Here is a 26,636-nt window from a genome sequence, read left to right as displayed (position 1 = left end):
AAACGAGCCCAAAATGTATCACGTTTCCTAAGCGAATCAATGCGTTTGTTAAATTAATAGCGCGGTTGTTAAGTAAATCCAGTTTCCCATCGACTTGGATCGTCGGAAGGTTACAAAATGTGATCACATGACTCCCCCCAGACATTGCAACCGTCATAAATGTGAGTCATTTGCCAAGCATCTGAATTTTCAGCATGTGGCCCTAGGGATCATAAGTGTGAAAAATGGTCATAAATCTCTTTTTTTTTTCAGTGCGGTTGTAACTTTGGGATGGTCATTAAATGAACCACTGTAAGTCGAGGGCTTCAGGTAGTCCTCGACTTACAGCAGTGCACTTAGCAACCGTTCAAAGTTACAACGGCACTGAAAAAAGGAGACTTAGGACTGTTTTTCACACTTACGACCGTTGCAGCATCCCCATAGTCACACGATCAAAATTCAGACACTTGGCAGTTGTCTCGTATTTATGATGGTTCCAGTGTCCCGGGGTCCTTTTGCAACCTGACAAGCAAATGGGGAAGTCAGATTTACTTAACAACCATGTGATTCACTTAACGACTTTCTCGCTTGGAAACAAAAACGTGGGGCTCTGTGATGGGATTTTAGAAATGATGATGGGGTTTTAGAAAGACTAAGAGATGTTGGATAATGAGAACATCCATTAATAAAATGGGAAAATATCCTACATACCATTAGTAGGTGGTAATTTAAGAGTAGGTAATTCAACTGCATTATTAATATTAACAGTGTCTTAAAATATATTGTGAATTTGAAATATTAGGGATTAGAAATGTTGGGGGCTTTGAGGTACACTCCCGTGATGGGCTGAATATTGTTAATCATTGGTGTCATTAGTAATCCCCCACACTTGGAATATTGATGTTGTGGTGGAATAATGAGTGATTTTAAAATACGGAATGATAACACTTAGAAAGGGATAACAAATACAGGGTGCAAAGAAATGTTATTTATGTTTAAATGAACTAATGGGACAAGGTAAAAGGAATATGAAATGAGACTAGTATTGTTGAAGTTGGAAGTCGCTATTTGTATTATTATTGTTAACGTTGTTTAAAAAAAAGACTTGACCCAGTCAATGCAAAATATGTACGTTTATATTGGGAGAAATAAAATAAAAAGTATTATTAAAACAAAAAGAAATTTGCACCCTAAGTTGTGGCCGTAAGTCGAGGACTACCTGTATTAGATTTTTTTGCCAGCATGGAAGTTTTGCCACGATGGAGTAACCCAACCCAACCCCCCCTCCTCCTCCTAAAATACCACAACTTGTGAGTCTGCCGTGTGACCAGCCAGTTAGTCCTATCGGTTTCCTGTGAACCGCAAGCTCTTTCGGTCACACTATTGTTGACCAGTCATCAAATCTCGTTATCTTTCTTCTCTTTTCTTTTTTTGTCTTGGTGGGGACGGGACGGGACGGGGGGGGGGGGAGAGAACAAATAAAACTTATTTACTGTATAATGTCCTGTTTGTTTGTAACTGGCTGGGAAATGCCGTCCTGCCGGGGTCTCAGCGGCAGCAAACAAATGAAATTGTTTTGTGTTGATTTGTGTGCGACCCGAAGCTTTTGTTGTTCTTGGTTCCTTACGTTACAATCAGATCGGCTTATCGGGAGCGGTTTGAGGTGCCCTGTTGTTGTTGTTGTTGTTTTCCCCAGATTGTTTTCTAGCACTTCCTTCGCCTGCTCCGTCCTCTTCACGCACCCCAACAATTCAAGAAAGAGAGAGGACTGAAATGTAGAATCTGACTTAGTCAGGGAGGTAATAAATCAGTCTCAAGCTATTCTCCAAAGCACCTGAAGGCAGGACAAAGAAGCAATGGATGGAGACTAATCAAGGGGGGAAGCAACCTAGAACTAAGGAGAAATTTCCTGACAGTGAGGACAATTAATCCGTGGGGAAAAAGCTTGCCTTTGGAAGTTGTGAATGCCCCAACACTGGAAGTCTTTAAGAGTCTAGACAGCCACTTGTCTGAAATCGTACAGGTTCTCCTGCTCGATCAGCGGGCTGGACTAGAAGACCTCCAAGGTCCCTTCCAGCTTATTCTATTCCCGTGATGGAGAACCTATGGCAGGCGTGCCCAAAGTGGCACATGAAGCCATGTCGCCCGGCACATGCGGCCTTGCCTGCTTGTCTTCTGGGTTTCTGGCGCACACGCACATGCAATGTTTCCGACATCACTGTAAACAAGGCCATGATATTAACAGCCGTTAGTAAGCATTCAAAGTTACAGCGGCACTGGAAAAAGTGAATTACGACCGTTTTTCCCAGTTGTGACCTTTGCAGAATCCCCCATGATCACATGATCAAAATTGGGGCACTTGGGTGATCCCCTTTTGCAACCTCCTGACAAGCCACGTCAGGGGCGGAATCCAGATTCGCTTAACAACCGGGTTACTAACGGCAGTGATTCCCTTAACAACGGTGGCAAGGAAGGTTGCAAAATGGGGGCAAAACTCACCTAACAACCGTCTTGCGTAACTGAAATGGCCAGCTCAATTGTGGTCATAACCTGAGGACCACCTGGATAGAAACCTTACACTCCCTAGCCACAACCGGACAATGTGTGATTTGCTGGAAAATAGAAGTTGTTACTTCTAAGTTGTTACTATCAAAGCACTTAGTAGGGTTGTATTAATATTATTCTTTTCCTCTTTCCTGTTACCTACTTCCTTATCTTCTTAGGCCTCTAACTTTGTTGTTTGCATCTTACAATTTATATTAATTGTTTTATTTTTTTTTATCCTAGTATGCTTTATGTTGATTGCTTATTTAGTATCCTAGGACTATGACTAAGGTTATGATTTTTGATGAATGTATTTTTATGGTGACTATGATCATCATTTATCACTTGTTGCTTGTATGCACACTGAGAGCTTCTGTACCGGAGACAAATTCCTTGTGTATCTAATCCAGGGGTGTCCAAACTTGGCAACTTTAAGACTTGTGGACTTCAACTCCCAGAATTCCCCAGCCAGCATGGCTGGCTGGGGAATTCTGGGAGTTGAAGTCCACAAGTCTTAAAGTTGCCAAGTTTGGACACCCCTGATCTAATCCAATGAAGAATTTTATTCCACTCTACTCTATATTGTATTATTCTATTCTGCATTCTGATCTGTTCTGCATTCTATTCTGTATTATTCTATTCTTCACTCTATTCTATTCTGCATTCTGTTTTGTTCTATTCTGTATTTTATTATTCTATTCTGCATTCTATTCTTTTCTACTCTACTCTATTTCTATCCCATCCCTTCCACTCCATTTCATTCTATTCTATTTCATCCCATCCTATCCCATCACATCACACCCCATGTATTCTATTCTATTCCATTCCATTCATTTCTATTCTATTCTATTCTATGGATTTTCAAAACTGACTCGGGGGTGTCTGTTGTCTTATTGGGACTTCTCAACTGAAGTGATCTTGGTTGTTGGTTGTGTTGTGACTTTTAAAAAGCTTTAGAACAGTTACTCTGCAGTTGGCCCCATCTACTGGCTAAATGTTAGCATTGCTGTCTAATATATGTGTGTTTGTGTCTCTGTGTGTGTGTGTGTTTGTGTGTGTGTGTAATATTCTCGTTGTCCCTACTTTTCCTCTAGCTGCAATTCAAAAGAAGTAAAGACTTAATTTTGCAACCAGCAAATAGCAGTTCTAACCCAGAGATGTTTCATAGTTCATTTTCTTTCCTGTTTGCCTGTATAGGTTAAAGCATTGGTGGGAACATTTTTGTATGTGCATGTTTTGCAAACGGAGGTTTTGAGGGTGGTACTTAGGGTTTATTTTCTCCGAAGAGGAGGACTCCCCAAGTTTTGCAAAATTCGTTTTATTGGCAGAAGAATAAGCAGAGGAGCACAGATGTGTCGGGTGTGGGATTTCCCATCATTCTCCTAGGCCAACAATGACATTCTGATGGTTGGATCCATCCCTACGACACCCAGTCCAGGCATGGGAAGGGAACCTTAGAGAAAGCCATCATAAAACCCCGTGAAGAAAAATGAGTTGAGCTCTGTTCTTGAGGCTGACAATAATGGAACGATGCAGATAACATAAACAAATGTGAAGAGCTAAATAAGGGAAATATGAATAACAAAACAGGTGAAAGATGGAAAATAGAAAAGAAATGTCTTTGAATATTATAGTGATACGGGGGGGGGAGTTAAAATAGAGATAGAAATAACAGGGGAATAATAGTGTTTGTGTATATACTGTAGATATAGATATATAGAGAGAGGGGGACGCAGTGGCTCAGTGACTAAGACACTGAGCTTGTCGATCAGAAAGGTTGGCCGTTTGAATCCCTAACACCACGTAACAGAGTGAGCTCCCGTTACTTGTCCCAGCTTCTGCCAACCTAGCATTCGAAAGCGCATAAAAATGCTAGTAGAAAAATAGAATCCACCTTTGGTGGGAAGGTAACAGCGTTCCGTGCGCCTTTGTCGTTTAGTCCTGCCGGCCACATGACCACGGAGACGTCTTCGGACAGCGCTGGCTCTTCGTCTTTGAAATGAAGATGAGCACTGCCCTCTAGAGTCGGGAACGACTAGCACATATGTGCAAGGGGAACCTTTGCCTTTTATATTAATATAACAAGATATATGTAATAACAAGAGGGAGATTTAGACATTGAAGGGCGGTAGTATTATGTTTAAACAATACGAAACAAGGAAAATGAAATGTAATAACTATGAGTAATAATATTATGTCTATTTGTATTTTGATGTACGATACCCAGGCATCACACCATTCACGCATAGATATTTATAAATAATACAAAATTAAAAACGCGATTTTTTAAAAAAAGAACATAACTATGCTGTTTTCTTGGCACCAATAAGGAGATTTGCCACTGTTTCCTCCAGCAATTTTTTTAAAAAACGAGGTATCGCCTGGTGGCCTCAGTTCCAAATCTAGGCGTGACTCTGTTTTGCTGCCCCCTGCTGCCAATTCTGTTAACTGCATGCTCACTGCCCCAAAACACACCCAGAGGGGGAGGGGAGAATGGATATGGCAGAGCTTGCTGGCCAGGAGATTGTTTATCTGTGTCCTACATCATGGCCTCACACACACACACACACATGAACTCACACGCAAACACACACCCAACGCATCCCTGACTCCCTTTCCTTCCCGTACGCGGCCACGATCTCCTGACTCCTTCTCTTCCAATTGAAATAGCCCAAGTTGCTCCCGCCAGTGCTTCCTGCGAACTAACCCACATTCCTGGTTTCTCTTTGTAGGTCTTCCTGAACAGTACTACAGCCTCACCTGGTTCCTTAGTCCAATCCTGGGCCTGATCTTTACCCCTTTAATTGGTTCAGCCAGCGATCGCTGCACCCTCAGCTGGGGCCGCCGCCGCCCATTTATTCTCGCGCTCTGCATCGGGGTCCTCATTGGTGTCGCCCTTTTCTTAAACGGATCCGTTATTGGTAAGTGATGCCCTACTGACTTCAGAGTAAGCCCCTTTTGGGCAACGGAGACCCTCCCTCGATGGCTGGAGGGACTTAAAAGCTACCGCAAAAAATGTGCTGGGTGGATTTGGAATCGGCTTAGAGGTAGTCCTTGACTTACAACCTCATTGGAGCCCAAAATAAGTGAGAAATGTCTTACGTGAGTTTTGCCCCATGTTGCAAGTTTTCTTGTTAAGTGGAATGGCGGCAGTTGTTAAGTTAGTCCCACGGTCATTAAGCGAATCTGGCTTCTGCACTGACTTTGCTCATTAGAAGATCGCGAAAGGAGATCACATGACCGCGGGACACTGCAACCGTCATAAATATGAACCCCTTTTGAACGTAAATCGTGACCATGGGGACGCCGCAACGTAAGCATAAGGGTGAAAAATGGCTGTATGTTATTTCTTTCACTGCCCTTGTAATTTTGAACCATCACTAAACAAACTGCTGTAAATCAAGGACTACCTGTACGAATTACTTCTTTAATAATTACTACTTTAGGCATTTATCTTTAGGAATATTCATTATTTTATATAATTTCCTAAAATAGTTTAGGAATCTAAATATTTAGGAATTTATCTCTAGGAATCTATTTTGTATAAATTCCTAAAATAGTTTAGAAAGCTAAATACTTCTGGAATTTATCTTTAGGAATCTTTCCTAAAGAAGGGGGGGGGGGGAAATGTCAGAAACCTAGAGCTCACATTCCTTATTTTATTCTTGTGGAAGCCAGTAATGGTGTGAGAACTGATTTGATGATGAGGGAATAATGGATACAGGTAGACCTCAGCTTACAATCGTAATTAGGACCAGATTTTCCCTTGCTAAGCAAAGAGGTTGTGATGTGAGCCTGTTTTTACTTCTTTGTGACCACAGTTGTTAAGCAAATCAATCCAGTTGTTAAGCTAAGACCCCGGGACACTGCAACGGGCTGTCAAACTCCCCGCCTGCAGGACGGATGCATCACACACTGGCCACACCCATGCCTGGTTTAGCAAAGGGGGGGGGGGGAGTCCTGATATGTCAACTGATGGCTCCATTATGACGTGAGTTTAACATCCCTGCTGTATAGGATCTCCTGCTTGAGCAGAGGGTTGGACTAGAAGACCTCCAAGGTCCCATTATATATATATACTAAAACTGGATGCAGTATTCCAAGTGTGGCCTTACCAATACATACATACATACATACATACATACATACATACATACATACATACATACATACATACATACTGGATCGGCCTTCCAGAATACCACCCATCATGTGTTCCAGGCTGCAGGGATCACCGTCGTCACTACCCATATATATATATATGTTGTATTTGTGCTGATACATAAATAAAGGGAGACTAGTATAGATCTATTTCAAGCTATTTAGCTCTCATCGGCTAGTAAGGGATTTGAACCTGGGCTGTATTACATGTTAGGCAGGAGTCTTAGCCACTAAGCCACAGGCTCTCCTCCTTATCAACTGAGCCAGGGAAATTGGGCATACCAGGGGTTGTAACACAAATACATGTGTGTGTGTGTGTGTGTGTGTGTGTGTGTGTGTGTGTGTGTACACACACGTATGTATGTATGTATGTATTGGTAAGGCCACACTTGGAATACTGCATCCAGTTTTAGTCGCCACGATGTAGAAAAGATGTGGAGACTCTAGAAAGAGTGCAGAGAAGAGCAACAAAGATGATTAGGGGACTGGAGACTAAAACATATGAAGAACGGTTGCAGGAACTGGGTATGTTTAGCTTAAGAGAAAGAAGGACTAGGGGAGACATGATAGCAGTGTTCTAATATCTCAGGGGTTGCCATAAAGAAGAGGGAGTCAAGCTATTCTCCAAGGCACCTGAGGGTAGAACAAGAAGCAATGGGTGGAAACTAATCAAGGAGAGAAGCAACTTAGAACTGAGGAGAAATTTCCTGACAGTGAGAACAATTAATCAGTGGAACAGAAGTTGCCTCCAGAAGTTGTGAATGCCCCAACACTGGAAGCCTTTAAGAAGATGTTGGATAGCTATTTGTCTGAAATGGTATAGGGTTTCCTGCCTAGGCAGGGGGTTGGACTAGAAGACCTCCAAGGTCCCTTCCAACTCTATCATTCTATTCTATTCCCTTCCACCTCTATTCTGTAACTCACTAACTACTAGCTCTTTAGCTGCCCACGATGAACCAGCCATGATGGAGACGGAGACGTCAGCCTGCCCAAGCCTTGTTTTTCTGCCGTGTTTACCTCAAGCGCCTTGTGTTCACAAGCACACCTTCCCGTTAATATAATTGTGTTGTAGCACAATATATCGGCCGAAGCCGGGATGAATGAGGCAGCTCCAGGCATGGGAACCCTCTGGGAGCCTTTTCACAGGGAAACGGTTCCTGTTGTTTTCTGATTTCCCTTTAATGCATATCTGGCAAAGACATCCTGTTTCCAGCGTTATTTGAAAAAGAGAGACAACCTTTAAAAACACACACACACACACACCAGATCATTTCATTTTGGGGTTTTGTGTTCCCCCCCCCCCCCCTTCCCTGTTCTCCAAGGACAAAAAAGATTATAACGCGATCTTAAAAGTTGTTTATCGAATGTCTCAATGGAAAAGAATTTTTTTTTCCTTTATCCCCTTTGACCAAAAAAAGAAAAAAGGAAAAGAAAGAAAACCATTGTGAGGAAACAATTGAAGCTGGGAATTTACTGTCTGTAGGAACTCAGCCTCCTGAGAGTCGGTTCCACGGAAATATTTCATTCGGAGCGAGCTGGACTTGCGATGGGTTGGAGCTACTACCCCAATTTCTCAGTCTTCTCGGAGCCTTTGAAAGGGAAACACCTTCGATGCAGGCAGCGGTTGTATCCCAAGGTCAATTGCAGGTGGTCCTCGACTTACGACCGCAATTGAGTCCAAGGTTTCCGTTGCTAAGCAAGGCCCTTGTTAAGTGACTCATTTTATGACGTTTCTTGCCAGGGTGGTTAAGTGAACCAGCGCAGTGGCTAAGTTTGTGGTTGTGAAGTGAATCCGGCTTTCCCGGTAAAAGCCAGATTGCCAGGCTGATGGGTCAAGAAGGCCCTCTTAATCTCAGCTTCCTTCCTCCCTCCCTCCCTCCCTCCCTCCCTCCCTCTTATCCACTCACCCTTTCCTTCCCTTGTGCCTATCATCCCTCCATCCATTCATCATTCCATCCACCTATCTACCAATCTCCTTCCTTCTTTCGTTCCTTCTTTCATTCCTTCCTTCCTGTTACCCACTCATCCATTTCTTTCCTCTTCCCTATCATTCCCTCCCTCTACCTCTTTTCCTTCCTTCCTTCCTTCCTTCCTTCCTTCCTTCCTTCCTTCCACCCACCCACTCACCCCTTTCTTTCCTCCTCCCTACCATCCATCCATCCACCTATACACCATTCTCCTTTCTTCTTTCACTCCTTCTTTTGTTCGTTCCTTTCTTTTACCCACTCACTCATTTTTCCTCTTCCCTATCATTCCCTTCTTTCCTTTCTTGCTTCCTTCCTTCCCTGCCTCCTCTCTCTCCCCCCTTTTCCTTCCTTCCCTCTTTCCTCCCTCCTTTCCTCCCTTCCTTCCCTCCCTCCTTCCTTCCCTTCCTTCCCTCCCTCCTTTCTTTCCTTCCTTCCTTCCCTCCCTCCCTCTCTCTCCCCCCTTTTCCTTCCTTCCCTCTTTCCTCACTCCCTCCTTTCCTCCCTTCCTTCTCTCCCTCCCTCCTTTCTTTCTTTCCTTCTTTCCTTCCCTCCCTCTTTCCCTTCCTTCCTTCTACTTTTTTTTTTTAAAAAAAAAAAACCAAAGTCTTTTTCCCCTCCTGGAATTTCTCTCGCACGAACTGACCCACGGCCCTTCTCTTCTCCTCCTCCTCCAGGCCTTGCTATCGGAGATGTCCCAGACAAGCAGCCCATTGGCATCGTCCTCACCGTTCTTGGCGTGGTGGTGCTGGACTTCTGCGCTGACGCAACCGAGGGGCCCATCCGCGCCTATTTGCTGGACGTGGTGGACAGCGAAGAGCAGGACATGGCCCTCAATATCCACGCTTTTTCAGCCGGTACGATGTTTACGATATTCTCCTCCTCCCCCTGGCCCCCCACTGGTAACCCTGTAGCTTTATAGCAGGGGTGTCCAAACTTGGGAACTTTAAGACTTGTGGACTTCAACTCCCAGAATTCCCCAGCCAGGGAACTTTAAGACTTGTGGACTTCAACTCCCAGAATTCCCCAGCCAGGGAACTTTAAGACTTGTGGACTTCAACTCCCAGAATTCCCCAGCCAGGGAACTTTAAGACTTGTGGACTTCAACTCCCAGAATTCCCCAGCCAGGGAACTTTAAGACTTGTGGACTTCAACTCCCAGAATTCCCCAGCCAGGGAACTTTAAGACTTGTGGACTTCAACTCCCAGAATTCCCCAGCCAGGGAACTTTAAGACTTGTGGACTTCAACTCCCAGAATTCCCCAGCCAGGGAACTTTAAGACTTGTGGACTTCAACTCCCAGAATTCCCCAGCCAGCATGGCTGGCTGGGGAATTCTGGGAGTTGAAGTCCACAAGTCTTAAAGTTCCCAAGTTTGGACACCCCCTGCTTTATAGGCTCAGAATAACGTCGCTAACGTATTTGTTGTGAAATCTGGGGGGGGGGGGCAGGGAAAAACCATGGCTCCCTCTAAAATCATTCCAAGCCAAAGCCAGAAAGCATAACTTAATTTGGGCCTTTTTTGTCCTTTCTTTTTAGTTTAATATAATATATTTTGGTAACCATGTAATCACTAATGTTGTATCCCTCCTGCCTCTCGTGTGTGTGTGAGAGAGAGAGAGAGAGAGAGAGAACTGGTCAGCCATATAATTAAACAATCAATTTCATTAATAAATGAATATACTGAAATAATTAATATTCCCCATGCATCAATAGATTTTTTTAGTAAATAAATGGTGGGAAAAGTGACGTACAGCAAGTGCTTGAGTAGTTTTGCATTGCATAGCTGTTTCTCTCACTTTATCTCTCTCTCTCTCTCTCTCTCCCCCTCCTTCCCTCCCCCTCTCTCTTTCTTTCTTTTTGAAGCCACTTATTTATTTTAAACAATTTAAAGGCCTCTGTTGTAATCTCATTGGGACAGATCAGTCCCTTCTGTTCTCTGGCTGTTTTGTCAGTTTGAAGACTTCCATAAAATCTATCAAGTCCCCTGGGTATTTTTAAGACTTTAATAATACCATTTTGATTTTATTTTTAAAAAAGGAGGACGCAAAGTACATGCTGCCGAGATTTGCTGTTTTGTAGCCAGCTGTTCCGAAACCTATGTTTTAATTCCTCTACTCCAAGGGGCTCTGTTGCTCCTAAACCCAGCCTCTGGCTGTTCATCAGTTTTTGAAGGACCAGCGGTAGGATTTATTTGAGTGCAGCCTAGCAGTGTGATTCTAGTTTATACTCGAATAAATCCTCCCAACTTGTTATAAACTAGTGGTCACCCTCTTGATATATTTTGACCATTCCCCCCCCCCATGAGGCACGGTGGCTCACTGGCTTAATGACCCTGGAGATGGTCTGCTTCAGAGGTTTGAGTCCTAGCACTGCGGGGCAGGTTGAGTTCCCGTCACTCATCCCAGCTTCTGTCCACTTAACAGTTCGAAAGCTCATTCTATGCGAGTAGATAAATGGGCACCACTTCAGTGAGGAGATGAGTTGGTGCTCCATTTAGGCAGTCAGATTTCTGCCAGCTCTGAACCTTCCTGGCCGCAACACCCGTTTGCAAGGTGGCTCTGAGGAGGGAGAGGAGCCTTGGATGGCGCTGCAGGAAGAACCGCTTGCCTTTCTCTCTGGTGCAAAGCCAGATCGCCCTCTTGTGGCTCACCTTGGGAAGCATGCAAACATTTCTTACAGCAGAGCTGGTAACTTGGCAGCCAAGCTATTATTAAGCAACAGCTTGGTGTTCTCCTGGTTAATGTAACAATGCCATGCAATAACAACAATAGTAATAAAAATAACAAAATTGCCCCAAGTTTGGAGACCCCTGGACTAAACCATTGACCATAGCATGAATACCCCATTGCAGCTTTTCCCAAATTGGGGAACTACAAAGTCCATGCTGGTTGGGCCTCCTGGATGTAATAGTCATAGCTCCTCTGAGCATCACCCAATTGGGAGAAGAGTGGTGTTTGCCTGCTTATGCTTACAATAAGGGATTCTTGGTAGTGTCGGAGCACTGGCCTGCTGATGATATTATCTAATTTGGTAACAAAACGCCTGCAGGGAAACAACCAAGTTCGTAGAGCACCAAGGACCCCTCGTTTTAACCCTGAGCTACAAATAATTCTGCTTACAATGGTCAGATCCACAACGTTGGACACAAGAAATGTCCAGGTGAAAATCCTTTGATGTTTCCCCAAGGAATGTTCTTTTTCTTTCCCCCCACAATCCGCCACTCTTTGGGGGAGGGAGGAGCTTGTTCCCGCCTGTGCGAGTCTTCCTGCCCTTCACAGAGCAGCCATTTTGTACCCTTGTCCTTCTCTTCATCCGTAGGCCTGGGAGGAGCCATTGGCTACATGCTGGGCGGCCTCGACTGGATGCACACCATCTTGGGCAGCCTCTTCAAATCCCAGGAGCAGGTCCTCTTCTTCTTTGCCGCCATTATCTTCTCAGTTTCCGTTGTCCTCCACCTATGCAGCATCGAGGAAGAGCCATACAACCCGCAGCAGGACCGGATCGACGACGAAGCGGAGACCCTGTCCAGCGTCAAGCTGAGCGGCAGTCTCCCTCCCCTCAACCGGCTCAATGTCATCAATGAGGATGAGCCTTACGGGAACTCCCTCTTCCCAGACGAGGTCCAGTCCGAACAAGACCTCAACCTGGAGTTCCTGGAGGTGGACATTGTCAGGAGTAAGAGCGATTCGGTCCTGCACATGCCGGACGCCACCCTCGATATGGAATCGGAGCTGCTCTTCCTTCACGAGATCGAGCCTTCCATTTTTCAGGACTCATCCTACCCGGCAACGCCACGCAGCACCAGCCAAGAGCTCATGAAATCCAAATTCAACCGCTTGTCTGCTTTCCTCAGGGAGAACGAGAAGGAGGAGGAGATGTTACTTGAGAATCACTTGAACGAGGCCAAAGTCCCCAACGGGAACGGCTCCCTACCAAAAGATCTCCTGAACGGGCACATCAGGGTGGGCATGAAGCAGTCGTGCACCTCAAGCTCCATGCGCCGGCGGAGGCACATGTTCTACCGCCAGCCTTCGAACACCTTCTCTTACTACGGGAAGATCGGGTCCCACCACTACCGCTTCCGGCGGGCCAACGCCGTGGTCTTGATCAAGTCCTCCCGGAGCATGAACGACATCTACGACATGCAGAAGAGGCAGCGGCAGAGGTACCGGCACCGGAACCCGAGCGGCGCAACCAACTCCAGCGGAGACACGGAGAGCGAGGAAGGTGAAACGGAGACCACCGTGAGACTCTTGTGGTTGTCCATGCTGAAGATGCCCAAAGAGCTGCTGCGGCTTTGCGTTTGTCACCTCTTGACCTGGTTCTCCATCATTGCTGAAGCCGTCTTCTACACCGACTTCATGGGCCAGGTCATCTTCCACGGGGATCCCAAGGTGAGAACAGCAGCGCAGTCGCCAGGGGCCCATAGTATAGTGTAGCCCCCTGGTGGTGACCCTTTTTGGCATCGAGTGCCCAAACTGCAACCCAAAACCCACTTATTTATCGCAAAGGGCCAAGATGGCAATTTAACCTGAACAATAAGGTTTTATTACCTGAAATAAGGATACATAAGGCAAAGTTCAACTAATTGTTCTAAGAAAAATGTGATAAATGCACTTTTATGCTCCTTCATTTTTTTCTGCTTTTGAAATATTACATTTAGCAACAATAAAAAGAAAAAAAAACATTTGTAATATCATTTCTCTTTCCCTCCCTCTCTTTCTCTCTCTCTTTCCCTCCCTCTCTCTCTTTCTCCCTCTTTCCCTCCCTCCCTTTCTCTTTCCCTCCCTCTCTCTCTCCCCCGTCTCTTTCCCCCCTCTCTCTCTGTCTCTCTCTTTCCCCTCTCTTTCTCTCTTCCTTTCCCTCCCTCTCTTTTCCCCCTCTCTTTCCCCTTTATCTTTCTTTCTCATCCCCTCTCTCCCCCTCTCTTTCTCTCTTCCCTCCCTCTCTGTCTTTCCCTCCTCTCCTCCCTCTCTTTCTCCCTCTCTCCCCCCTCTCTCTTTCTCTCTCCCTTTCCCTCCCTCCCTCTCTCTTTCCCCTTTATCTTTCTTTCTCTTCCCCTCTCTCCCCCTCTCTTTCTCTCTTCCGCTCCCTCTCTCTGTCTTTCCCTCCTCTCCTCCCTCTCTTTCTCCCTCTCTCCCCCCTCTCTCTTTCTCTCTCCCTTTCCCTCCCTCCCTCTCTTTTCCCCCCTCTCTCTCTCTTCCCCCTTTATCTTTCTTTCTCTTCCCCTCTCTCCCCCTCTCTTTCTCTCTTCCGCTCCCTCTCTCTGTCTTTCCCTGCTCTCCTCCCTCTCTTTCTCCCTCTCTCCCCCCCCTCTCTTTCTCTCTTTCACTTTCCCTCCCTCTCTCTCTTTCCCCTCTTTCTTTCTTTCTCTTTCCCTCCTCCCTGTCTTTCTCTCTCTCTTTCCTTCCCTCCCTCCCTCTTCCCCCCCCCCCATGGGAGAAACGCAATGGAGTCGGGCTGGAGCAACGGCACATGTGCCCACACAGAGGGCTCTGAGTGCCCCATCTGGCACGCGTGCCATAGGTTTGCCACCACTGATATAGCCTTTATTGTCATTGTACAAAATAAATGCAGCAAAATTGGTTTTAGCCAGTCCATGACAAAAAATACAAACAACATAAATAGTATAAAGAATAATCCCAATGCAAGTAATTAGGGGAAAAGAGAAAAAGATAGAAAAATTAGCCATGCGTTTCTGCGTTGTGCATGGAGCGATTGTGGTTGTGTTTAAGAGTCCGACAGCCCAAGGATAGAAACGATTTTTAAACCGATTTCTTCGGCTGCCTCTGCTTCAATGTCTTCTGCCCATGGTAGAAGTGTGAACAGACACTGACCAGGAATCCAATGAGCAGAAGAGGAATGTCTGCTCAACCACAAACACACACACACACACACATACATATACGGAGAGAGGGGGGAGAGGGAGAGAGAGAGAGAGAGAGATCCCATTAATGGAATCTTCTCTGCTCTCATTCACGTTGGGCACCTCCTTACAAACAGATTCAGTCCCAATAGAAATTTGTAAAAGCAAGACAACATTACACGGAGGTCATTCACTCTTGTGTAACATTCTGTGCCTGGTTGTCGGTGATGAGTTAAGAGTAACCTCTAGGCAATCAGGGAGAAAGTGTTCCATTGTGTATTTTTTTTCCAGATTAGCAGGTAACCATAAAACTGATTTGATAGACTAATTTTACCTTTTCTGTATCTGCAAGTTGAACCGAGAACCTTTCTATTAAGGGCAAGTTCTAAATAGGCTTGTAAGAGGAAGTGTAAAGGTGAAGTCCTTGCAGCTCTCTGGAGTTTGGTGGCCTGCTTGCAGACGTTTCATTACCAAACTAGATAACATCATCTGTGCTGATAATAACCGATGATGTTACCCAGTTAGGTATTAGGTATGTTACCACCAAGCACAGAAAGGACCAAGGACCCCGTAGTCCTCCTCCTCCTCCTCCTCTCCGCAAACTCCCTCTAGTACTGATGATGTTACCTAGTCTGCAAGAAAACAACCAAGCTCAGAGAGCACAAAGGATCCCACCTTGCTATTCCTCCTCCTCCTCCACCTCCTCCTCCTCCTCTTCACAAACCCACCCCTTACCTGCAGTGATGTTGTTTCCTAGTTGAATAGTGAAACTTCTGCAAGAAAACCACAAGCTCAGAGAGCACTCTGAGTATCCCATAATCCTCCTCCTTTTCCTCCTCTTCTCCACAAACCCCACTCCCTTCTAGCACTGATAACGTTACCTAGTTGGTTAATGAAACATCTGCAAGAAAACCGCCAAGCTCACAGGGACCCCACAGTTCCACCCTGGGTGAGCTACAAATAGCAGCTCTTTTAAAGAAGTGGGGCTGGCAAATTGGTGGGGAAGGTGCCCCTCACCCCAATTTCTTGCAAGTTCTGCCTTTGATCCAAGCCTCTTCTTTCCTGGCAGGCCCCTTCTAATTCTACCGAACTGCAGGACTACAGCGCTGGCGTCCAGATGGGCTGCTGGGGTTTGGTCATCTATGCCGCTACCGCTGCTGTGTGTTCAGGTGAGAGGCTCTAGGCTACCATCCGGGATTACAGTTGGGTGAATAGTTGCATAATTGAGAAGAGGGAACAGGACAGACTCCCAGCGATTCCATGGGGTAGGTCTCTCCATGTCTTGCACTACTTCCTTGAGTTGTTCTGTGCTCTGGCTGGTGTCACTGTTGTGGATTCGGACAGTGAGAGGTTGGGGAGGAACATGGGCCAGTCCTGGAGACTGGGGAAGGCTCTGAAGAGGGCTCTGCGTCGGAGGCAGAGACAGGGCCAGAGCCCTATGCCAGTTATCAGCTGCCTTCAGAGTCAGACATCAGTGAGGCAGAAGAACAGCTGGAGCCTGTTTCCAGTGTGCGCATGCACAGAGTTGCCAGACGAAGGGAACAACTAAAGAACAAGGGTCAACTTGGGAGTAAAGCCAGACGATGAATGGCCCCTCCCAGAGGGAATAAAAGAGGAGCAAAAGGGGAGTGGAGTTTGCAGGAGACAATTACTTCTCTTAATTGGTCCATGACTCTCCGAGACTCCTTGCCAAGTTCTGCAGATATTGGCCGGGCAGCTCTCCAAGCCAGAGAAGGTCTGTGACTGTAAATCCTCCCTTGAAGGACTTTGCTGGATGGGAATGAGCAAAATTCACAGTCAATTAATAAAAGGGTTTTTTTGTCGGGACAAGGAGTTTGCTTCAGGCTCTTGAGAAGCCTCGGTCAGAACAGTCAGCTTCGATGGCGAACTAGAACATGTCGAAGGATAACATCTCCATGTTTGAATGGGAAAGACAGCGACTCTTCCAGAGGAGATCTCAATTAGTTTTGGACATTCAGCATGGAAAATATATCCTCTTCCTCAAAGCTAAAGCTCCTTCCTTAATCATTCCAAATTGCTGCCCTCAAGTGGCATTGGTTGAGAATTGTAATCCCTATAGATCTGGACATGAGGTTGGAGAAAGATCCTTGGCCCAAGATGTATCCTGTAGACCACATATGGGTCCTATAAGCCAGAGGTCTCCAAACCTGGCAACCTTAAGACTTGTGGACTTCAGCTCCCAGAATTCCTCAGCCAGCCAGGAATTCTGAGAATTGAAATCCACAAGTTTCGAAGCTGCCTTGGTTGCAGACTCCTGCTATAAGCTTTGGCCTGAGGATTGCACTCTCAAATTTCAAGCGATAGAACGGGAAAAGGAACAAAAGACCACAATGGGTGGATCGACTATCTGACGGGAACGTAGAGAGCTTTGGAGAGTAGCAGAAATCGGTTCGGGTTGTCTGCCTGTGAAGAAGTTCAGAACGTTGTGTAACTGTGACTTGTGCCCATCATTTCCCAGCTGTACTCCAGAAATACTTGGACAATTATGACTTGAGCATACGAGTGATCTACATCTTGGGCACCCTCGGGTTCTCCATCGGCACGGCGGTGATGGCCATCTTCCCCAACGTCTACGTTGCCATGATCATGATCAGCACCATGGGAATCGTTTCGATGAGCATCTCCTACTGCCCATACGCACTTCTGGGGCAGTACCACGACATCAAGCAGGTAGGTGGCCTTCTCACTGGAAATCCACCAAGTCTTGAGGTTGCCCCTCTTTTGGGATTGAAAGACACCAGTTAGATCGGAGGTGAGACTGTCTTGGTTCTCCGGGATTTGACAGAGCTGCTTCCGAGTCAAAGTAATAGAGCTTCTCTTAACCTTCAAAAGGTTGGAGGGTGGACTGTGGACACTTCTTCATAGAGTTATGGGGTCCCTCACCTTTCCACCCTACAGATGCATGCAGGCCCTTAAGGAAGGAGAGCTTCTGCCTTTTTGGCATGAGATGGTTACAAAGATCTTCTACAAAACTTCTCCTGTAGCTGTCCTCTCTGGTTCATCCACCAGCACAATCTGACGTGGAGTCCATCCATTTATGGATTCCTAATAGTGCAAGTAAATCAGGGATGCCCAACCTTAGCAACCTTAAGACTTGTGGACTTCAACTCCCAGAATTCCCCAGCCAGCATGGCTGGCTGGGGAATTCTGGGAGTTGCAGTCCATGGGTGTTAAAGTTGCCAAGATTATACACACCAGTACAATCACCAAATGGCCTGAGGACTCCTAGAGCATTCACCTACCAAAACGTTCACAGTTTTAACACTAGCTCAGTCTTAGAACTGTTATGCAATTGCTAGGTTTATGTCCATGGAGATTCTCAGCCATCCAGGGCATGGTTGTCCCAAAGATGCTTTTTCAAAAGGCAACTAGATGTTGTTTTTCCTTGAAGAAGTTTCACTCCCCAGCCAAGAAGCTTCATCAGTTCTTGGATGAAGCTTCTAGAACTCAAGAAGCTTCTTGGGTGAGAAGCAAAAGTCCTTCAAGGAATAGCAAAGTCAACCTTGAGCCAGTCAGGATCGAACTCCTGGCAATGAGTAGAGTCAGCCTGCAATACTGCATTCTAACCACTGTAAAATCCCTTCCCTCCCTGTCTCTCTCCTTCGCTCCTTCCTCCCTCCCATTGTTTCAGGTGTTATCTTCTTCCTTCCTTCCTTCCCTCCTTCCTTCCCTCCTTCCTTCCTTCTTTTCTTCCTTCTTAACACTATGACTTAGACTTGTATACGGCTTCACAGTACTTTTACAGTCCCGTCTAAGCGGTTTACAGAGTCAGTCTCTTGCCCCAAACAATCTGGGTCCTCATTTTACCCACCTCGGAAGGATGGAAGGCCAAGTCAACCTTAAGGCGGTGAGGATTGAACTGTTGAACTACTGGCAGTCGGCAGTCAACAGAAGTAGCCTGCAGTACTGCACTCTAACGACTGCGCCACCGATGCAGACTCCTTCACCTTGACTTGTGTTTTGTTTTTATGCTCTTTTTTGCAGTACATCCATCACAGCCCTGGCAACTCCAAGCGAGGCTTTGGCATCGATTGTGCTATCTTATCGTGCCAGGTCTACATCTCCCAGATCCTGGTAGCTTCCGCCCTGGGAGGCGTGGTGGATGCTGTGGGCACCGTCCGGGTCATTCCGGTAGTGGCGTCCGTGGGCTCTTTCCTGGGCTTCCTGACGGCCACCTTCTTGGTGATTTACCCAGATGTTGGGGAAAGTTCGAAGGAAGAGCAGAAGGAGCTGTCCCCGCCTGCCGCAGCAGAAAGCAGCAGCGAGAACGAGGAGAAACCGATGGTGATCAAACTCACCCGTGGAAAAGATCCGACTGCACCAGAGGTGGAAAGCGAGTCGGCCGTTTGAAGGTGCCCCCGGCCCCTCACGCACATTCCAAGCAATCCAGATGCAAAATCCAGAACGTCCTTCAAAGCAAAATTTTGAATTTTTAGCGGGCAGCTCACACCATTTTAATTTGCAGCAGGGGATTTTAGGGGGGGGGGGAGATGATTTCACGCAATTGTGGAGCCCGGAAGATTTTCACGTTGACAGCTTTCTCTACAATCCAGAAAAAAAAATCTTTCTTTCTTAGAGGTGTTTTTAATGAAGAGAAACGCTTTTTGGATTTCCGAGGCGGTTTTTATCAACCCAAAGGAAAATTTCCTTCTGAGTTTTTTGGGTTTTTAAACGTCATGGCATTCTTTTCTCTCTCTTGTTTTTCTCCCGCCAATTATTCATTTGGACATTTCTTTATTTTATTTTTTGGACAATTGGAAAGTTTGGGATTTAACTTGAGCCGTTCTTGCTTCCTCTTTTTTTTTTTACGAAAAAGAAAGCTTTTGCTGTTATTTTCTCCAGGCCGCTTAGTTTTTCTTAAAGACAATCAATTGCATTTGGTTGAAATTTGTGCATTTGTAGAATCGATGCAATATTAAAATCGACAGCTTTCCTTGGTGGGGGGATTTCCCCCCCTCCCTGTCCTCTCTTGAACTTTGGCCTGGAACTCATTATTTTGGGAGTCATTGCTGTTTTCGCCCTCAATTTTATGTGAAATTATCGCAGCAGAATCAACAGTGTGAACACTTGTACGTTTATTTATTTTTAAAAATAAAAAATGAAATTCAGGCGGATGGGGGTAATTTTTCACTTTGGACCCCAGGCAATCTGGATCCATAGAAGCTGTTTTTGGTGGAAGGAAAGAGAATTTTAGCCAGTTGGGATGGTGAGGAGAAAAAAAAATACCAGGTGGGGGAAAAGCAGTGACTCTTGATACCCACAAACCTGGGTCAATTTGAATTTTTCCATTTTGGGGTTTTGTTTTTCCAGCTTAGTGGCGTTTAAAAGCCATTCATCTCCTTTGCGACAAAGCTGCTTGGGGAATCTCCACCATCCGTCTCGTCAAGTCGATTGTGTGGGTTCCCTCATGTTTTGTTTTTTGGGGCGTTTGGGGAAGGGGAGGGTTGTTGATTGCACTTTTTTCGGAAACTTCCAGGCTGGAAACAAGTTGGCGAACAGGTGGTCTCGCGAAAACCAAAGGCCTACCTCTGAGATTTGCAGAGTAGCAAATATTTGTCTGCCTACTACGTGTTCGATTGTTCGTTTGTTTCTTTTTCCTTGCTTGCTTTTTATTTTTTATTTTTTTTTAAAAAAAGCTTTTGGGTCTTCAAGAACGCAACTTTTGTTCAAAATGTGGCAACTTTTTCCTCAACTTCGGAGTGAGGGCAGGGTGAGAGATATCGCTGGCATCTAAAAAAAAATTTCCCTCAGTTCTTCCTCAGTCGAAAATTCCTTACCTGCCTTTCATGTTTCCTTTGGATCGGACCTTGATTTAAGTGGTTCACATACAATCCGTGCGTAAGCCCGCCTCCCCTATCTTCTCTATCGGTGTCCTTCAGAGGCGCCGAAATTCTGCAACTGGAGGAAGCCAGAAAATTTGGCATGTTCCAGCGCTTAAAAACTAAAAAAAACAAGGCATCATTCGGGATAAATTCCAAAGGAGCCCCTAGTAGGCCAGACTCTGATTCCATACCACTTCAAGGTGGGGCGTGTGTAACCCCTTCGGGTTTTTCACTCCTCTAGAAAGTTCTCCTCACGTAGACGGTTTCCGATGCAGATTTCCACACAGAATGTTGCAAACTTGTTATTTTCTCCTTCTTTTTTTCCTGCTGCTCCTTCCGGTAACATCTCTGTAAAACGCATGTGAGCGAGCCGAGCGGTTGAGAAGCAAGCATTTATCTTTCTCTATATCTAATTCAGAGAAGCCGTCTTTAATCACTTACTTGAATTGTCGATCTGTTTCAAAAGAAGACGTCGAGATTTACAGAACTGTAGCAGTCGTCCTTTGGCTGGGGTTTTGGAGAACACGGAAGAGGGAGTCAACCAAAGATGGATGGATCTTGGATCCCACCGTAAAAGTTCCCCATCTTTGACTTGGTCAACCATGGCCTGAGGACAGCCCTGATTTTACAACATCTTCTGTCTTCGGTCCGTCCCATCTTTTGCTTTTCACTGGTCATTTTCCCTCTCCTTTCTAGGGAATTTTATAGAAGCTCATTTTTTACCGGAGTTTCGTAGGACTTTTTAAAGGACCGAAAGAATATTTCGTTTCTTCCTCTTCATCACCGGACCCACCTCCCTCCAAAATATGTCATTTGGAATATTCCCCCCCCCTTTTTTTTTTTTTTAAAGAGGGTGACTTGAAGGCTGTTGAAATTGGGAAACAGATTTTACGATGGAGTTTTTAGCTAAGCGTGTTCTCCTCCTGTCCCACCCGGAGACTTTGCTACACCTAACACCTGCAACTCCACTACTCCCCACCACCCAGCAGTGTTTTAATTTACCATGAGAGAGGGGTTTTTCTCCTCAACCTTCAGAATAGCTGCTCAGTGCACTTCCATTTAAATCTGCAATTTTAACTACGATGCTTGGCCTTTTTAGAAGGGCCCTGCTTGAATAGGAGTCTCAATGATTCATATGAAATGAGATTGCCAGGCTCATTTTCTCTTCTTGGAGTGAAAACAAAAAACAAAACCCCAATCATCTCTTTCTCTCTTCAGAGGAATTTTGCTCTTTGAGTTGTTCGTTCCCTTCCTTGGGAAGCTAGTTTTCATTCTGTTCCATCAATAATCAAAATAAATAGATCAACATTCTGCTTGGCAGAGAAATTCGAAGCATTCAAGATGGTGACCACGATTGTATGATTAATACCACTCCCCCTTTTCCCCACCCTCTTAAAAGGGGAGGGGCCTTGATCCCAGAACAGCCATCTTGTTTTTTTTTGTTTCGTTTTCACCCAGCCTTCATTCAAAATCAAAAACAAGCAATGATGTGGTGGTTTGCCTCCAAAGATAACTACCTTTAGAGGGGGGGGGGGGTGTCTCCAACCTTGGCCACTTTAAGACTTGTGGACATGCTGGCTGGGAATTCTGGGAGTTGAGGGTCTTAACGTGGCCAAGGTTGGAGACCCCTGCTTTACGCCAGGGTGAGTCAAAACATCAGATATTGTGCTTGCTCCTTCCTGGCTAATTGAGAAGATCTTGTCCTTTGTTCAATGACATCCTTCTTGGTTCTGGGATGGGAGAAAGGAAAGGCCTCTTAGATGTTGGGCTAGGAAGGTGGGTCTGTTTTGGTCCTTGTCATTCTGAAGTCATTGGATAAACCACACTTCCATACCCAAGTTAGCTTTCTGCCCAGTTCTGGTGAAGAAGGACCTCTTGGGTTAAAAGTCCAATCTTCTCAGCATTGCTCATGTTTAGACTTCCTGGCAGAATCACCCCCCTTTATCTCTGGAGGGTTATCTTAAGAACATCAAAATGCTATCAAACATGGCTGCCCTCAAAAGCCGTGCAGGCTATCATTAAATTGGTATTAAATTAAATGGACATTAGACCTGAGCTTTAGATTCGTAGGTCTATTTGTCTGTCTGGAAGACAATGGGACACACACTTGGCTTTTTTTAAAAAAATGAAAGTGATTTAATCTCGTGTCATTAAAACCCAGGACACGATTTGAGTCTTTCTCATTCAATTGGGAGATCCCCAAACTATATTGGTTGAAAACTGAAGTGTAATTTGAGTGTTTTAGGAATAGCAAAAAAGCAACTCTGGCAGTATATTTTGGTTTGGGCCTCGGGATGAAAACAAAATTTACCGCGTCATAGTTATTCTTCTCTTTCCATGCTTTTTGGGGGGGACATAAATGACGCGCATTGAAAAAAAAATCCTCATCTCTTCAGGTTGCTCAATTAAAACCCACATTTTTTCCTTACATGTGAGGCATCTTATCTTGTCTATCAAATTCAACCGGGTCTGTGGAGTCCTGCTTAGCTGCTGACCTCATTTACTTTAGGAAGTACTGAAATTTATTTCCTATTGGACAATGACAAGTTTTCATCATTTAGGATGAATTAGGAAGTGGGGGGGAAAAGCAATAACCTTTTTTCATTGATTTTTGGAAATGGGCTCTTATTTGGTTAGGAAGACTTTTAGCCAACCAGCTGTTAAAATATTCTATAATTTTTCTAAGTACCTCATTCAGACCCTGTTGGAGTTTAGTCAACGAAGGTACCTCCTTCACTCCGAAAGACAATGGAGGTTGAGCGAACAGCTCATCTAGGGAAGGAATTTAATACTTTCAGGTTCTCTGCTGGGACATTTAATTTAGATTATTCATTGGCAGTGGAGAACCTCTGGAGAAGATCTCTGGTCCATTGTGGTGGTCTTCCTCCATGCTAAAACTCCTGGAGGGAGAACTTTGGAGAACGGGCACCTTTGATTTTACATGTTTTGGAAAGATCTCTGGCAGAGATGCAAAATCAAGTTCAGTGAGAGCTGAACTGTTATCATGCGTGATTCGCTAATTTGATTTGGGTTGAACAGAATTGAGGCCTTCAACTCATGGTAGCAAATGAGAACCAGACTGGGCCTTTGAGGAGACTTTTTCAGGTACATGCAGAACACGAGGAAGAGAAGGCGGCCATTTTGCCACCACACATTTTAAGAAAACCGGCAGATACTCCTGGGTAGAAGCTTCTGGTGACAACTTTATAGAACAGGGGTCTCCAACTTTGGCTTCTTTAAGAGTTGTGGACATCAACTTTTAGAATTCTGGAAGTTGAAGTCCACAAGTTTTAAAAGTTGCCAAGGTTGGAGACCCCTGTTCTAGTTCCAATTTGATTGCAGCTCAGTTTGGAAGTACATCTAGCTCCTTTTTGGTCAATTCACCTGCGATCCCTCTTTGTTCCTTTAAATCACTTGAACCCGTGCTCCTTTCGTTGCCCTGTTTGTCAAGGTGTACAACCTCTCCATGCCCTGTTAGCAAGCAGCAAGCCATGTTCGATTTAGTCGGTGGCTTCCTCAGCCCTCTCGCACGAAGTCCTGCCGTTCATGCGGAGGAACCGGGCAAGATCAGAAGTACTTTGTAGTTTTCATCCATTTGCAGACTGCCTTGGTTTCTCGCTCATAAGCCCAATAAAAGTTAGGGATATCCAAAGTTGCACAAAGTTTGAAAATTGGCCACTTGTGTTGCGGAAAGGGAGACACAGAGGGGGAGGGAGCTGGGGAAGAATAAAGCCAAAGTGGTGGTCTCCCAGCTGTGAATTTTGAAGTTTGCACAGAGATTTGTAGAACAAGAAACATCAAAGTTTGAAAAACTAGATGGGTTTAAAAAAGGCATTTGCAAAAAAAAAAAAAATCCAGATTACCCATTTCCACGTTGCATTTGCAACTTCCTCAATGACGTACCTCTTACTAGAATCATCTTGCCGGTTGGGTGGAGATTGTGGGAGAATCTGCAACTAGGAGGAAGGTTCTGGGATGCTAAAGTGTTTCTCCTTCTTTAGCACTTCTCCAGACAGTTGAATTCCATAAGATCGTTGAATATTTTGCCTCCTGTGACAGAAGGAATTTAGGATGAGTTGGCTCCTGATATTGCACAACTGCCTTCAGTAATAGGATCACTGAATCTTCCTTGGAATAATTCCTCGGTCACCAATGAATTTCAAAACGGACCAGGTTGTGTAGCATCTTTCGAAGTTGCCGAAAAACACAACTTTGGAAGTCCTGTAGCTGCAACATCTATTTGCTCCGAGCGTCGTGAAGGGATGAAGCAAATTCTCCGGATCTCAAGAGCTGAGATCTTGGCTTCTTCAGAATCTGAAAGGGGGGGGGGGTGGAGATGTCCAGCTTTTCCAGAGGCCAAGGGGTCACCCCTTAATAGAGGTAGCCCTGTCGAGCTGTGGGGTCAGTTCCTGCCTTCTCAGCCTCCAATGTAACGGGCGATGATGAAATAGCTTTTCCAACGTTCGTCAGTTTTTTTTCCTTTAATTTCTGGTGCAACCTGGACCTGCCACTTCCTTGGTGGTTAAATGGCCAGCTGAATTTCCTTTTGTTTTTTTAATTTTATTTGGGGGGGGAGGGAATGCCTCATCTACTGAAAAGCTTCATATAGGCATCTCATAATGAAAATAAATATAAGTATATATAGATATCTATAATTAGTTCCATTGTGAACTGGCCATAAGAAACTCCTTTTTTATCAACTTATTAAGTTGGAGCACTATACTAGCTCTTGCTGAGTTTAGCAATGTTTATAAGTGTGTGTTAAACACATAACGTTTCACGTGGACTGAGAGAAAAGGGATAAGCGAGACGCTGAGGACGAGGGGCGTTTTAACGCCCGGGATAATATCATTTCAGCACAGATCATATTTTTTTGTTGTTGTTTTGAGGTTTTATTTTTCTGGACTTCATTGCATGAGAAACATGAACTGCTCTGCACTTTTGATCTGTCGGTATATATATATATATATATTTTCCCATGTATCGTTAGAAGTGGCTGAATGTAAAAAATAAAATGAAATCAAAAGTTCACAGTTACATGTGCTCAATCCATTGTTCTACAGTTCAATCTTAATAAACATTTCAATAAGAGATTGGTTTGTGTGGTATTTCTGTGGGGATGAGTGGGGGAAATCGTTCTGGAATGTTCTGACCCAGCTCCCCAAACACGACCAGCTCTCTGACATGAACTCAAAGATTACTTTAATTAGGAGTGCCAGCAGCCCCGGCAAAAAGTATATCTCGCAGGTTAACAAGGCCAGCCGGCTGGCCGGAAAGTGAATAATTGCCTGCCACATCTATTCATCTCTGCCCCCTGCCTTTTATCCCCAGAGCTAGAGTGGGCCTTTGCTAGCAGCAGTGGCTCTTCCTTCCCCAGGACCAGCCCATAGATTTCCACTGCTCTCCTCTCCTCTACCTTCTGTGCATCCATGTATGAGGCACTGGACCCAGCTATTCCTCATCAGCCACCTCCAGACCTGGGGGCTGTTGACTCTCCATCTGAGGCCTGAGGGACAGCCCAGGCTCCGCCTCTGCCTCTCTCTCTCTCTGCCAGCTCCATTCTGTCTTCCCGCTCGGATCTCTCAGATTGTCTTGATGCTGGCTCTCACTCCCACGCCGTCTATTCTTTTGATTCAACTGCCGGAGGCGTTTGCACAAATTGAACAACTCAATACCCAAACTACCCAGGTGGTGTGATGCTGTTCACACCAATTGGCAATACTTTTGCTAAGGAAGGTGTGTCCTTTCCCAGTTTATAACACACAATGTCACAGGTTTGCAATTCCCCGTCCCTCCTTATCTAACAGCATGTTAGACGTGAGATCCATAGTGATCTCTGAGCTTGTCCTCTTGCAGACATTTCATTACCCAACTAGGTAACATCATCAGTGCTGATTGCTGAGTTTAGAGAACCTCAAGGACTTCGCAGTTCAACCCTCAGCTACAAATGTTCTATTCGTATGCTAGATTTCACCGATGTGCCCCTCCCAAGATGTCTTTCTCACCCAGTGGCCAAGATGTTTAGGACGCGGGGAAATGACAGACTATTAGCAGCTGCTGCAAACAAATGAAATTGTTTTCTGTTGATTTGTGTGGGGCCCACAGCTTTGTGCAAAACAAGACCTTCCCCACCACCACCACCTTAGGTTACAATCAGTTTTCCCCCCAGATCGTTTTCCAGCACTTCCTTCATCTGCTCCGTCCTCTTCCCAACAACTCAAGAGGTCAAGAGAGAGAGAGAATTGAAAGGGAGAACCTTACTTGGTTGGGGAGGTAAT

General features: G+C 45.2%; 1 protein-coding gene across 3 annotated transcripts in view; it reads left to right on the top strand.

Moving 5' to 3' along the window:
* SLC45A4 (solute carrier family 45 member 4) overlaps nt 1–25,452 on the top strand; it is a 96,130-nt gene extending 70,678 nt beyond the window's left edge. For all 3 annotated transcript variants that reach the window (XM_081951101.1, XM_081951102.1, XM_081951103.1), the window contains 6 exons: nt 5,256–5,444; nt 9,326–9,505; nt 11,968–13,043; nt 15,585–15,684; nt 16,995–17,206; nt 18,521–25,452. In XM_081951101.1, the coding sequence (XP_081807227.1) occupies nt 5,256–5,444; nt 9,326–9,505; nt 11,968–13,043; nt 15,585–15,684; nt 16,995–17,206; nt 18,521–18,886 (2,123 nt within the window). In that variant the 3' untranslated portion in view covers nt 18,887–25,452. The remainder of the gene's footprint in view (nt 1–5,255; nt 5,445–9,325; nt 9,506–11,967; nt 13,044–15,584; nt 15,685–16,994; nt 17,207–18,520) is intronic.
* The last annotated feature ends 1,184 nt before the right edge of the window (nt 25,453–26,636 follow it).

This window comes from Natrix helvetica (genome assembly GCF_964273705.1).
Source record: "Natrix helvetica genome assembly, chromosome: 4".
NCBI lineage: Eukaryota > Metazoa > Chordata > Lepidosauria > Squamata > Natricidae > Natrix > Natrix helvetica.
The sequence above is the reverse complement of the archived record's forward strand: the minus strand, read 5'-3'. Positions and strand labels throughout refer to the sequence as shown.